This window comes from Narcine bancroftii, chromosome 13 (assembly GCF_036971445.1).
Source record: "Narcine bancroftii isolate sNarBan1 chromosome 13, sNarBan1.hap1, whole genome shotgun sequence".
Classification (NCBI taxonomy): domain Eukaryota; kingdom Metazoa; phylum Chordata; class Chondrichthyes; order Torpediniformes; family Narcinidae; genus Narcine; species Narcine bancroftii.
In genome coordinates, this window is record NC_091481.1 from 87309176 (window position 1) to 87324122 (window position 14947).

General features: G+C 40.9%; 1 protein-coding gene across 11 annotated transcripts in view; it reads right to left on the minus strand.

The window, feature by feature from the left end:
• The window catches only part of LOC138748799 (ryanodine receptor 1-like), a 394433-nt gene that overhangs the window by 275387 nt on the left and 104099 nt on the right, over positions 1 to 14947 (minus strand). For all 11 annotated transcript variants that reach the window (XM_069909562.1, XM_069909560.1, XM_069909558.1 and 8 more), the window contains 6 exons: positions 14354 to 14513; positions 10386 to 10533; positions 8158 to 8363; positions 5952 to 6126; positions 2696 to 2904; positions 450 to 811 (listed from right to left, as the gene is read on the minus strand). In XM_069909562.1, the coding sequence (XP_069765663.1) occupies positions 450 to 811; positions 2696 to 2904; positions 5952 to 6126; positions 8158 to 8363; positions 10386 to 10533; positions 14354 to 14513 (1260 nt within the window). The remainder of the gene's footprint in view (positions 1 to 449; positions 812 to 2695; positions 2905 to 5951; positions 6127 to 8157; positions 8364 to 10385; positions 10534 to 14353; positions 14514 to 14947) is intronic.

Genomic DNA, 14947 nt, shown 5'->3' on the forward strand with positions numbered 1-14947 from the left:
AAAATGAGGGAAACCTGAAATCAGAATGTTCTTGATCCAAAGTGCACTGGATTTTGAAGCTAGACCTGTAATTAGTAGAAGAATTATAGAGAAGATGTGAAAAAATAAATTTCATCAAGAAGATGATATGGATCTGGAATCCACTGCCTGAAAGACCAGTAAAAGCAGAACCTTATATTTTACAAAGATATTTGAGTGTGTATCTGATCGATCATAGCAGGGCTATGAATCTAATGTGGTGATTAGAGCCACACAGACAAACATTCTGTGTTTGCCTCCTGTGTAGTAAACTTTCAATGTTTGCAATAGTCTATTAAAGACAAGATAAAGTTCTTCCTTTGGCAACAGAAGCAAACATTCTTAAAAAGAAATGCAGCTGATGGTGATAATTGGATGCTTCGTTCTTCTCAGCAACTCTCTTAATTTACTCAAACTTTAAAATTACTCACCTAGTTTTGGATTTACTTTTCTCAGAGGAGGAATCTTTATCATTCTCTGTTTTGGCCAGGTCTTTAGATGCTTCCTTGGCACCCTCCTTCTCATTAATAGGCGTCTCTGTTTGAGTTCGGCTGGCTGATTTCTTAAGAACTTCAAAGTCTGAATCCACATCAATATCTTCAACTTCCTCTTCTGGGATTGTCATTCTGGACAATGGTGTTGTTCCAGGGGTGCATTTGAATGTGTCGTGGAACTCAATAGGCATGCTGAGACGGAAGAACAGCATATCAGTGTTGCTGTTCTGAGATCCAAATGTTTTATGGGAAACTTTCAAGCACGGAGGACTGTCAACTGTCCCATCGATCCTTGTAACCTGCGTAAAACCAGAGGAACATGCAGTGCGTAAATGAGTTGATAAATAATATTGCACAAGTCATCCACAAAGCCATCAAAATTTTCCATTTAATTCTAAAAAAGTACCAATGACTAATTTTATAAAAAAATATTTTGCTACTAATTGTTGCTATATGGAACCAAGCTGAACCATGCACTGCAATTACACTAACTAGTCATGTTTATCATGACTTTACCTACACATATTTTCTTACCATTAGACAAACCTATGTAGAATAAAAAAAATATTTTTTTTCAAGCATATTTAAAAAAAATAGCCAAAATGCTGTTCTTAACAAACGTAAAACTGTAAGAGGCCAGACAGCAATGAAAACATCTTCAGTTAAGCTGCTGTTGTCGTGGCCATCCCTCGAGGTTGAGGATGATAGACTTCGTTCTGTTGATCTATTTATGGGCTCTGAAGTGGCTTACGAGTCCAATCTTGGCTTTGAAAGATCTTCTGCATTCAGGACAGGTAGTTCCAGACGGCAGCTCGTTCTTTGGTTGTGGCCACCCCTCTTACCGTTTACCTCTCTTTTCTTCTAGATCTAATCATCTGTTGGCTTCGAAAGTTGGTGTTCTTTCTCAGATGATGGTTTGCCAGAGTTTCCTGTCCTTGGCATTGGTTTTCCAATTATTGATGCCGATGTTACATTCCGTTGGATTTTAAGACTTATTTGAATCTCTTCGGTTGCCCACATCTTTTACATTTGCCTTCTTTAAGGTGGGAAGTAGATGATTTGTTGGCAGACGTTCGTCTTCCATCCGAACAACATGACCACTCCATCTTAGTTGGTTCTTAATGACATAGGCTTCAATGATTGTTGTTTTTGCTTCATGTAGCATGCTGACATTAGTTCTTTCTATTTTCCCAGCTGATATTTAAGATATTTCGAAGACAGTTTTGATGGAACTTTTCAAGTGCCTTGAGGCATCGTCAAAATTTTGTCCAGTTTTCCAATGCATTCAGAAGTGTTGGGATAACCACTGCTTTGTACACTAACATTTTGGTGTCGGCTTGAATGTCAAGATCATAAAAGACTCTCATTCGGAGATGTCCAAAAGCTGTTCCAGTGCATTTAAGACAATGTTGGATCTCATCATTAAGGTCGACATTGGAAGAGAGGTGACTTCCAAGATATGGAAAGTGGTCCACATTTTCCAGGGTTGCTTCAGCAAGTTGAATTTATGGTTCTATCCAATTTGTCTCGGTGGGTAGATGAACTGAGTCTTCTTGGAATTGTTGGCAAGTCCAGGTTTTGTGTGTGCATGGTCAAAGGCAGTCAGAATCTGTTATAGTGGTATTCTGAGACAGCTGCAATACTGTTGTCATCTGCATATTGGTACTCGATGAGGAAACTCGTGGATGTCTTGTCTTTGGGCGAGATGGGCAAGATTGAAAAGTCTGTCATCAGTTCTGTAGATGATTTCAATTCCTTGATAATGTGGATGATTGCTACAATAAAGATGGTGGACAAAGTTAGGGAAATCACACATCCCTGTTTTACTCCAGATTTGATTTGAAAAGGCTCATTGCTACTGTGGCTGACCATGACTGTGGCAAACATGCCATTGTGGAGGAGTCTCAGGATTCGAATGTACTTTCCAGGACATCCATAGGTGGATAGGAAATTCCTTAGGAGACCCCTGATACCGAGTCAAAGGCTTTGGTGAAGTATACAGACAAATGTAGTGGTGCTAGTTCCTGCACACTTCCAGAACTCAAAATATTCATTATATGTCAATTTATGTGTCTTTTGCTTTTACATTGTATACACCTTACTTTTTCCTTCCCTTTCTTCATATTTTGACTTTCATTTCAGGATAGAGCTAATCAACCAATAAGTGTTTATTTCAAACTTACCTCAACATGGCTATGGTCAGCGGGAACAGGAACAAACTGAGGCAAACTTTTGCTGAACCACATTGTGATGTCGCGTTTCATATTTACAGCAAAGGGTTCAAAGCCTTCTTGTAAACCACAAATGGTGAAATATCTCAGGCTGCTAACATCTTGGCCCAGGTTAATGCATCCAACTTGAGAAAGTCCCAGGCTGCACACAGGAACAAACCCTGAAAAAATACTTATTGTTAAACTGGAAAGTCAAAAGTGCTTGAAGACTAAAAAAGTCAGTCAAATGAGCAGAGTAATGGAAAAGATCCAAGGTGATGCATTTTGAGTAGGGTACGCATAATGAATTGCAGAGCCCAAGGGAATATTGAGAAACAGTGGGATATTGAATTCAAGTACTTCTATTTGTTGCTTTAAAACTGCAGCCACAGTAAAAAAAAAAAACAAGACAACGTGCTCAGAGACCAAAGTGTTACCTAAAGAAAAGACAGGACTATAACAATAGCACCATATCCAAGAGGCCGCTGCAAGCGACTGCCACACTGGCATCTTGAAACCACAGCCGCCACTATGCCCTCACAGGAATTAAACATCATAAATTAAATTAGAAATACAGATCCAAAGATTCCTGAAATTGACAATACAGTAGATAGAGTGGTAAAGAAGGCCAGGTTCCAACCTCACCATTCTTTTTCTCCCACTGATGCTCCCCAATTCGGTGAGTTGCAGCAGATTGTTTTTTTGATGCTGAATACTTGTCTTCATGAGTCAACAAAGAGAACTAAAGAACAGGTTGGGTCTAGTTTTGGAAAACATTTGGTGAGGCAATGTCTATAACTCTTTTAAAACTACAAGAATTATGGTCACTGATCTCAAGAGCTCCCTCATTAACACATCAGTCACTTCTCCAAATTAATTTGCCAAGAAGTCACGTTTGGCCCAATAGAGTTTGCTAATCACAATAAATTGAGTGGAAAAGCAAATTGTGCAGAAGATGCAGATGTTCCAGAGAGAAATAGATAGATGAAGTGGCGAGGGGCTGGCAGATGAAGTACAATGGTAAATTTGAAGCCATCCATTTTAGATGGAAACATAAAAGGTGAGATTATTATTTAAATTGTGAAAGGCTGCAGCAGACTGTTGTGCAAAGTGACTGGCGAGTGCTTGTGCACTAATTGAAAAAGATTGAATTGCAGATGCAACATGCAATCAAGAACGCAAATGAAATGTTAGCCTTTGTAGCCAGAGGAACTGAATTTCAGAGCAGGGAAGTCCTGCTGCCACTGCACAGGCACTGGTGAGGCCACATCTGGAGTACTGCATGCAGTTCTAGTCTCCTAATTAGAGAAAGAAGATACTGGCTTTGGAGGTGATACACAGGCGCTTTACCAGGTTGATTCCAGCAATGAGGAGTTAGTTTATGAGGAGAGACAGAAAAACCTGAGACTATACTTGCTGGAATTCAGGAGAACGAGTGGGTGATCTTATTGAAACAAAGATATGCCTGGAGATCAATAACTAGTGTGGTTTTGCAAGGATCTGTTCTGGGACCCCTGCTCTTTGTGATCTTTATAAATGAGCTAGATGAAGAGGTGGAAGGATGGGTCAGTAAGTTTGCAGATAATATAAAGGTTGGAGAAGTTGTGGATAGTGCTGAACATTATCAAAGGTTACAAAAGTATAAAGAGAGGATGCAGAGTTGGGCAAAAAAGTGGTAGTTGATGCATTTTGGAAGGACAAATCAGAAGGCTGAGTACAGGGTTAATGGTCGGTTATTTAGGAGTGTGGATGAATCAATATATCTCTCTCCCTCAAGATTGCCAGGCAGGTTGATAGGATAGTTAAGAAGCCATATGGGATGTTGGGCCTCATTAATAGGGGGATTGAGTTTAAGAGTCGAGAGGTCATGTAGCAACTCTACAAATCTCTGGTGAGGCAACACGGAGTATTGTGTTCAGTTCTGGTCACCTCATCATAAGGACGTGGAAGCTATGGAAAGGGTGCGGAGGAGATTTCCCAGGATGTTGCCTGGAATGGAAAATAAGGCAAGGCTAGCAGAGCTGGGACTTTTTTTTTTAAAGAGCATAGAAGGATGAGAGGAGACTTAATAGTGGTCTATAAGATTATGAGAGGCATAGATAGGGTAGACAGCCAGCACCTTTTCACAGGGCAGGAATAGTGAACACCAGAGGACATTTGTACAAAGTGAAGGAAGGAAAGTTTAGGGGAGATATCAAGGGTAAGTTTCTTTCCCCCCCCCTCCCCCCACAGGGAGTTGTGGGTGCCTGGAATGCCTTGCCAGGGATGGTGGTGGTTGAAACATTAGGGGAATTTAAGAGACTTAGACAGGCACATGGATGGAAGAAAAATAGAGGGTTATGAGGTAGGGAGAGTTTAGTATATTGGAATAAATGGTTGGCATAACATCGAGGGTTGAAGGGCCTGTACTGCACTATAATATTCTATGTTCTATGAAAGGGACATATTGAGGCTGGAAAGATGTTTCCACTGATAGGTGAAAATTGAACTGGGGACAGAGGTCAAGATTCGGTAGAGTAGATTTAGGATGAAGAGGAGGAACTGCTACTCTCAGAGTGAATCTATGAAATTAACTGTCCAAGGAAGTAATCGAAGCTGAGTGAGATAGATTTTGCATTGTAGGAAAACAAAGAACCGCTGGAACTCTGCAGATCAGATAGCTTTCATGGATAGGAATGGCCAGTTAACATCTTGGGTCTGGAACCTTTATCGAGACTAAAGTGAACAGATGTTTACATTAAGTATATAAAATGGGAAGGTACCTTAATGAGAGGCAAAGGAATGACAGGGTATTGGACAGAAGATGTGAGAGGTGGAGAAACAGGTTGAGGGGAAGACTATTAGGAAAGGGGAAACAAAGTTAGAGAAATAAAGATAGAAAAAGCAGAAGCAGATGGGGGTGAGGATGACATAAAGCTGCGAAAATAATTTGTGTCCAGAAAAGGGGTTAATGGGTGAATTGGTCACAGTGGTATATTTGGGCGGTGAAGGCCTGTGGGCCAGAAGGGCCTGTTATCATTCTAAGGTTTGCCCAAAGCTGTTCCCGTGGATCTCTCTGTTCTACAGCACTTTCCAGATGATTAATATTCTTGCTATCTTTTTACTAAGATAAGCAGAGTACTATTTTGTGAGAAATGATTATTTTATTTTTGATGTGATTAGAGAGGCCCTCTGAAATTGCAGGAATAAATGCTTTCACACATTTATTAAAATCGCTCCAAGTACTTACCATCGCCTACTTCAATGTCCTTGAAGGCCAATTCAGAACCAGAATCTCGGATGAGCATCTCTCCATTAAGTGTGAACATGATGTGCATTTCACTAAGGTCAATCATGCAACCAACAACATCACCTGATTGCCAGGCCCGTCCAAACGGTTCGCTGCCTACATGCCAGCGCTGACCCTGGGGTACAATGGATACCAATGTTTACATCCAGCATCAAGCTCAGTGAATAAGTGCTTTTGGCAAACTAACAAATAGCTCAACAGAGCTTCCAAATTACATTTAAAGCTGAAAACTTTTGGAGCACTGTGATTTATAAACAAAATGGTATCAAAGAATTTACAGCAAAGAAACAAGTCCATCAGCACGACACACATGTATTTATTAAAAATATTGGCCACACGCCTCCCAACTCTTTTTTAAACTAATGCTAGTATCCTACCCTCTTCCCTATTTGATTCAGCTTTCTCTTCAAAACATTTCTGCTATTCACCTCATCTCATCCTTGTGACAAGATGCTCCAGATTTTAATATCTCAAATATTCTCTGTGGTATGGTGGGAGGATTGGAGAGCTCAAAGGAGAGCCAAATTAGTTAGAGGGAACCTCACTCCAACCTCTGCTCAAAAGGTTTCCTTGAGCTCACTCCAATCTACATGTTCAATCAGCCTCTGATATCTGCTTCAAAGGCCCATCAGAACCACACTTCAACAAAAAGAGCCTGCACATTATGTCGTGTGTTATTGGCAACCATTGCACAGTTCTAAATTACATGTGCAAGAAGTGTCAGTCCTGCAGAAAATTCTGGATTGAAAAACATTGGGTTTCTGACCTATGTGCAAGATCCTCAATTTTCCTTCACAGTTTGTTTTTCAATAACATTGGATGGTGTAGCACAAAGAACAATCATGAAGATAATCCAACTACTTTGGAAGAACTATTATTGCTGTACAACTCAGATCATCTGAAATTGTATTCTCCAAAATCCTCATTTTTCTGAAATATTTTCGGAGATGAACCGACCCCGATGTCAGCAGCAGACCTCAGGCTCTCAGCAGCAGGGCAGATCTTGGGATCCTGGCATGAGCGGGGCCTCGGTGGATTTCTTTTGGTGATCGGCAGTGGCCAGCATTTTCTTGGTGAAAATTAACATTATTTTAATGCTTAAAAAGCTTTCCCTTGTTTTTTGTTGCTTAAACACTGTTTCAAGTGATTTGTTGTTGCTACTAGGCTGTTGTTAAAAAATGACCAGTTCTCCGAAAAAACATTTATCCGAAATAGGCCCGGTCCCAACCATTTCGGGTGATCAGAGTTGTACTGTATCTTAAAAGACTCAAGTCAAATCACCCTTTGTTAGATTTTAAAAAACCTTTCAACTTTTACAACATTTCCTGACAAGCAAAATCTTGACAGGCAAAATCTATTATTTCTTTTATAATTTTGCTAAATCTGATTTTGAACCTTCCCCAATGTTTCCTAAACCTTTCTATTTACAGAGCAATTTGGTCTAATGTTTAACAGCTTACTTCTTTCAATTTATATACCTCTTGGAAGTTCCATTTTTGAAGCAAACTTTCAAAGAAGCACATGTCTGATTTTGGTTACATGCACACTCAGTCATACTTACATATCTTTATCAACTACATTCCTCTTATTTATCTTTCTGTATTTTTCACAGCTCATCTTTGTATTGTTTTACTTCAATCTAATTTGTTTGAATATCAGTCACAGTATAGTACTCTAAAGTGTTCAAAACTACTTAAATTTTTTTTAAATCAACAATGAGCTTGTGGTGCGCTGTTAGCCAGAATCAGACTGTACAACAGGCTTTAATCCACAAAGACTTCCACAGAGCCAGGCTGGATGTAGCTCCAGTAACTCTGAGTGAGCTTCGGGAGGCCGGTGCAGGCTTATATCCCGGAGGGTGATTGACACCCAACCAGGTGGGGCTTGATCCCTTCAGACTGACTGACTGCTAGCCAGGTGTTGTCCTGTCCCCTTACACTCCTGCAGGTACAGAGGTTGCCCTCTGCAGTAGGCCGGCGGTACAATCCTGCAGGTACAGGTGTTGCCCCCTACAGTGGTCTGGTGGTGTACCACCACAGAGCTTTGTCTTTTTTATTACACAATCTTTGTCAATAGGAGTAGCAAGATTCGTTATTTTCTAATTTTATATTAATAATTAATTTTGAGAAAAAGGAATAGAACAAACCTTAAATCCATTAAACACAAAGGCAAGGTCATCTGCACCCAATGGTACATCAGGCCTACAGTCAGGTCGTGCCCATCCTACCCTCATTTCTCCCACTGTCACAGCTTCAAACTCAAAATACCACTTTCCACTCTTCACTGCATAGGACTTCTCAGCTCGAAACAGACGTACTTTGTCACTGCGGCCTTTACCTGTGGTATGGGCACCTAATACAAGAAAACAAAAATATGCAGAATTAAAATTTAATATTAACCACCCAAACATACAAAAATGGCAATTATTTAATTCCCTCCCTTCTGGCTTCCCATGCAAAATCTATAAAGGAGATTGAAGGCTTTGTTAAAAATGCCCTCAAGTAAATCTTTATCAAGCAAATTAAGTTTTAAATTTAAATTAAATTTTTAAAATTTAATTTTAGACATACAGCTCGGTTACAAGCCATTTTGGCCAATGAGATAGTGCCGCCCAATTACATCCAATTGACCAACACTCCCAGAACATTTTGAACGGTAGGAGGAAATCGGAGCCCCCAGGGAAAACCCACTCAGACACGGAGAAAACATACAAATTCCTTACAGACAGCATGGGATTCGAACCCCAGTCCCAATCGCTGGTCCTTTAACAATGTTGCGCTAACCCCTACACTAACCATGCTGTCCCATTTTATGCATGTGATCCATTAACTTTGGTCACATATGTGAAATCTGAGAGTTTTGCTTAAAAAAGGCATGGACCCAATGCAAGGCCATTTTAACAAGTATTGCCCTCTAATATATTTATTGCATTTTCTCCAGTGAAGATTAATTCAAAATATTATTTGATATATCAACCAATTCTTTACTTCCAATTTTAATTTTTCCCAAGAGAAACAAAAACTGTGGATGCTGGAATCTTGAACGAAGAGTTGCTAAAGGAACTCAGTGTGTCTGTGAGGACCCACTGGTAGAAATGATCAGTGTAACAGTGACCCTTTGGTCCTTCCTTTCCACCCCATCAGCCTCCGCATCAGACACATTATCATCTGATACTTCTGCCAAGTTCAGTGTGGTTCCACCACCAGCCTCATCTTTCCCTCCCCTATCCAGTTTTCACAGAAATCAGTCCTTGGTCCACTCTTTCACCTCCTTCAGCAATGCAATCACATAATGTGTAAAACTTGTCCATACAACTTCACCTTCACTTTCATCAGGGCCAGGCAGATTTTTCACGTGAGGCAGAGCTTTATCTGCACATTGTGTAACCTAATCTATGGCACTCAGGGTGACTTCCTCTACATTGGTGAAACCAGCACAGGTTGGGTGACTACTACACTGAATACCTGGGTTCGCTTTTTAGGTCTGAACTTAAACTCCCAGTAGGCAATCACTTCAATTCCATTCTCCATTCCCACTCAGATGTGTCTGTTCCATTGCCAAGATGAGGCCAAACAAAGTTGAGGAAGAACATACCATATTTCTCCTGGACAGCCTTAAACCCAATGATATTTTTCTCATTTTTGGTAACCTCCATCTCTACCACGTTCCATTGTTTACATCTCTTCTTTAACCAATCTTTTCTCTCTAATTTTTCAAACACACTTCCAACAAACCTGCAGATGCCCTTTCCTCTACCTCCCATCTCTCACACCCTCTGTCCAGTACAACCTATTCAACCCTCCCCTTAATATTGCTGAAATCTCCCTTTTTCAGTTTAGTCTTGACCCAAAATGTCAACTGACTATTTCTGCCCATGGTTACTGCCAAACCCACAGCATTCCTCCAGCTCCCACCTTTGCCATATCATCTGGATTCTCCATTCCTGCCAAATTTACAGTCATGTCCACTGACAGCTAAATAAATATGTATATTGAGATACATGAGGCTGCAGTTCCTATAATCTTGAGTGAACAACAAGAAAGTGGAGGGACTTAGCAGATCAGGGGGAGAAATGAACAAGGTGGCTTGTTCACCTAATCTGAGAGGTAATGATGCCTCCTTGAGCAAGCTTTTAAAGTATTGATCAATCATAACTCCAATTCAGCAATTTGCACACAAGGTTCCTCAAAACACAGTTTCACCAGTCATAGGTGCACACAAACTCACGGGTCTTCACTAGCTTCCATATCTGGCAATTACAACACATAGTTCTCCCTTTCAAACAATGTGGTATAATATCTTGTCAATGTTGTTATTAGCAAATCATTACTCATGCTAGACTGCCATTCTGATAAAAGATTTATGGTTACATACTGGTTTCTTGATCTGGTGGTTCAATATTGTAGCCATAACCAATCAGTGTACGGACAGCTTCACACAAACTGTTTCGATTTGTTTTCTTTGTACGCTCATCCAGAAGATTATATGGTACAAGGCGGGGATTCCTCTTATTCATTATGTCCTGTTAGCACAAAAGGAAACTACTTTTCAAAATTGAGACATATAGCACAGTAACAGGCCATTTTGGCCCATGAGTCCATGCCACCCAATTAACCTACACCCCAGTGGGGGGAAAACCAGAGCACCTGGGGAAAACCCATGCAGACAGAGAGATCATACAAACTCCTTACAGACAGTGGGGGATTCACTGGTGCTGTAAAGGCATTGCGTTAACTGCTACGCCAAACGGGCCGTCACAATTTTCAGAAAATAAAGTCTATTTTATCCGATTTCAAATTGATTTATATATTAGATTCCTAAACATTGCAGTATTTTATAATATTTCTTCATCCCCTACCAGAATTGTCCTCAATGAGCTAGCCAAAAATGATGTGGCTGAGAAGTGATCTGTCACCAACAACATCAACCATTCTTGATACAATAATAATTCTAGCAAGAGAAGAATACATCCCTGAATTCCCACAAAGTTCAATAAACTCATGAAAGCCACATTCAATCAAATACTGCAATGATGTCAAAATCTTACCTCTCCAGGATAATTAAGCTCTTTTGTTCATGTTTGGACCAAATCTACAATGAGGGTTGGTAGACAGTGGTCCTAGCAGGGCCAGAATTACAAAAAGGACCAGATTATAGCTGAGGAATGTCTTGTGCAATAACATTAATAATGGCACCTGCTAAAGTTTTGTAAATGATAGAAATCAGGTAAATTGTAATCAGGAGATTTAGTTGGGGTGGACTGTGAGGAGTAGGGATTGGAGAAGGATAAAAAGAGACGACGAACTATCATAAATAGAAAACGGAGGGTTTAAAAGAGATGAGTGATTGCTGAATGTGGGAGAGATCAAAGCAGAGTTATGAAACAGGCTCAACTCCTCCACGCTGACCAAACTGACCTTCTGGGCTCATCACATTAGCCGCATTTTATCCATATCTGACCCAAATGTCTTCTGAATGTTAGAATTGCGCCTACTTCTACAGTATCCTTTGGCAGGGCCATGCTGAGTGTGTGGTGGGCTATCACACTGGACAGGGGTAAAAGTGAGAGTGAAATGGAAAGTAAAATATTCAAGAGTATCAATATCAGAAGTTGTGACATTTTCTTGCAGGCTACTATTCTGCATGCAGCATTTTACAGCTATTCCCGTCGGTAAAGAGATACTGAAGTAATAGTGCCAGAACCACCAGGCTGAGGAACAGTTTCTTCCCATGGGCAGTGAGAAATTATTTATATATATATATATATATATATATATATTGTGTGCCTGCATGTATGTTATGTCTAGACGTGTGATTGCACCATGGACAAGAGAATGCTGCTTCATCAGGTTAGACTGGTACAACCGGATGATAAATAAACTTGGCTGATGCAATGACAGGATTAGCTGATGCATGTTCCTGGGATCATACATTTAAAAAGAGATTAGGAGGGAGGTAAAAGAGGGAGGTAGTGACATTGCTAATCAGGGAGAGTATTATGGTCGAAGATATGGAGGGATTGTCTATAGAGTTATTGTAGGTGGAAGACAGAAACCAGAAGAGAGCAATAATTTTACTGGGAGTATTCTATAGGTCTTCAAATAGACACCAAGATACTAAGGAGCAGATAATTAGGCAGATTTTGGAAAGGTGCAAAAATAACAGGGTAGTTCCCCAATATTAACAGGAAATTCTTTAGTGCAAAAAGTTCAGATGAGGCAGTATTTGTCAGATGTGGCCAAGAAGAATTGTTGACACAGTATGTGAACAAGCTTACAGGAGGAGAGGTGTTGCTGGATCTCGTACTAGGCAATGAATCTTGTCTGGTGAATGACTTCTCAGTGGGTGATCATTTCGGAAACAGTGCTGACATTTCCCTAGCCTTTAAGCTTGGGCGTAGATAAGGATAGGAGTAGTCAAAATGGTGAAGTGTTAAGTTGGAAAAGAGCTTATTACCATGGAATAAAGCAGTAACTCAAGTCAGTAAATGGGAGACAAATATTCTCAGGGAAGTGCACAGCAGAAATGTAGAGGATGTTGAGGGATCATCGCCGATGGATTCTGCATAGGCTTGACCCACTGAGTCAGGGAAAAGATGGTAGTGTAAAGGAGCCATAGTTGACAAGAGAAGTAGTACTGCTCGTCAAGAGGAAGGAGGTTTAGAAAGCAGCAGTGAGGAAGTATGCATGAGAATTATATAGTAGGAAAAAGGGACAAGACAGCAGAGCTGGAAGTGGGTATGAAAAGACCTTGGCAAGTAGGATTTAGCAAAATCATAAGGCATTCTTCATGTAGATGAAGAACAGAAGGATAGCCAGTGAGGGTAGGACTGCTTTGGGAGAAAAGGTGGAATGTGTGCCAGTGGCAGAGGATGTAGGGGAGGTCCTAAATGAATCCTTTGCTTCAGTGTTCCCAGCACGAGGAACGTTGATGAATGTTGAGGTCAGTGTAGAACAAGCTGATGTGTTGGAGCACGTTGAGGTTAAGAATGAGGAAGTGCTGGATCTTCTTAAAAAATATTCAGACAGACGTCCCTGGGACCGGACATGATGCACCCCATGTTATTATAGAAAGTGAAGGAGAGATTGTTGATATTTGTGTCCTCCCTGGGCACTAGAGGATTGGAAAATGGCAAATGTAGTTCTCTTGCTTAAAAAAGTCCAGAGGAAAAATCATGGGAATTAGAGACCAGTTAATTTTATGTCAGTGGTGGGCAATCTATTAGAGAGGATTCTTTGGGACAGGATTTACGAGCATTTATAGATCACAAGATATAGGAGCAGAAGTAGGCCAATCAGCCCGATGAGTCTACTCAACCATTCTATCATGAGGTGATCAATCCTCACATTCATCCCCACTCCCCAGTCTTCTCTCCGTAACCCTTGATGCCTTGACTAAACAAATACCTGTCAATCACTGCCTTAAATATACCCAAAGACCTCCTTTCCACAGCTTCCTGTGGCAACAAGTTTCAGACTCACGACCCTCTGGCTAAAGAAATTTTTCCTCACCCCTGTTTCAAATTGACGACCTGAAATTATGCCCTCTTGACCTCAACTCCCCTGTCATGGGAAACCATAGCTACCTTGATGCACAATCTTAATACTCAGCATGGCTTTGAGTGTCAGGTTGTGCCTCATGAGCCTGTTTCTCAAGGGGGCATCAAAAGAGATTGATGAAGTTAAGGCAATGGACGTAATGTTTATGGATTTTAGTAAGATGTTTGGCCTGCGTAACTCTTTCAAATGACTCTGCAGCACGACATCTCCCTTCTTACCAATGTCATTGCTTCCAATATAGGGCACACCCTCTGGCTACTCATTATCCTCACTCAGTGTCTGCTGAGAGACATCCTTGACCCTTGCACAGGGAATTAATACACCATGCAGGAGTCTTGCATGGGGTCATAGAAACATCCATTCCCCCTCCCCATAAATCTGATTTAAACCTTCCTAGATGAGCTTTAGAGCCAGTTGTAGAACCACTGATTTGATTGCTGCTGCTACTATAAGGTTAACCCCACCTTCCAACAGGGGCACTCTGCACGGTCTGCCTGTTCCCTTTACTTTTCCTGGTGGTCATCCAACGACTTATAGCCTGGATGTTGACCACAGAGTTGCAATCCTTGACCTCCTCAGCCTCATACTTGATGCTGCGTCATCCAAGTCCAGCTCCAATTCCTTGAGGCATTCAGTAAGGAATTCAATGCACTTCACAAAGAGGTAGTCACTGTGGAGAATGGAAGTTTCCCTGATATCCACATCCTGCAGGAGGAGTATACTTCAGCCCTGACTGACATTCTGACTGCATCAAGTCTCAAAAGTAAAATATCTGTTGCTTACCTGCAAAATACTGTATGTCCACCCCTGCCGGATGCGATCTCTTGCCCACACATTATGACCATTTTCAGCCAGTTTGTCCACCAGAGTGTTTTGAGCTGGAGTAAGTTTTACATGGGAAAGGTCAAGTGGAGCAGGTTTATATCCACTTGCCATAAGGTACCTATGACAGAAGGTTACAATTCTCATTGAAAACTGAACTGAAACTAAAGTTTAAAGTTTTATTAGCAACAAAACAGACGTTGGAAACATTCAGTGGTGTTGGCAGCATCTATGAAATGTAAAAAAAAATGTAGAATTTCCAATGTTCACTGACTAGGAGACAAGAGTCAGAGCAAGGGAGGTGGGTCTCTGGACTTGTCTCTGTGTTTCACTGAACAGAAACCCAGAAATGGCACATCTGCAAACTATTGGTTTATAATTAATTGATTAATTAGCAGCAGGCCAATAAAAAAGGTCAAGCAGAGGTGGCCATTTTAGAACATTGTTGAATGAGGGATTAACAGAGAGACCAGTCTTTCCTCATATTCCCCTCTCGGCCTTCTGTAGGATCCGTTCCCTCCGTGACTCCCACATCCATTCCTCTTTCCCCACCAA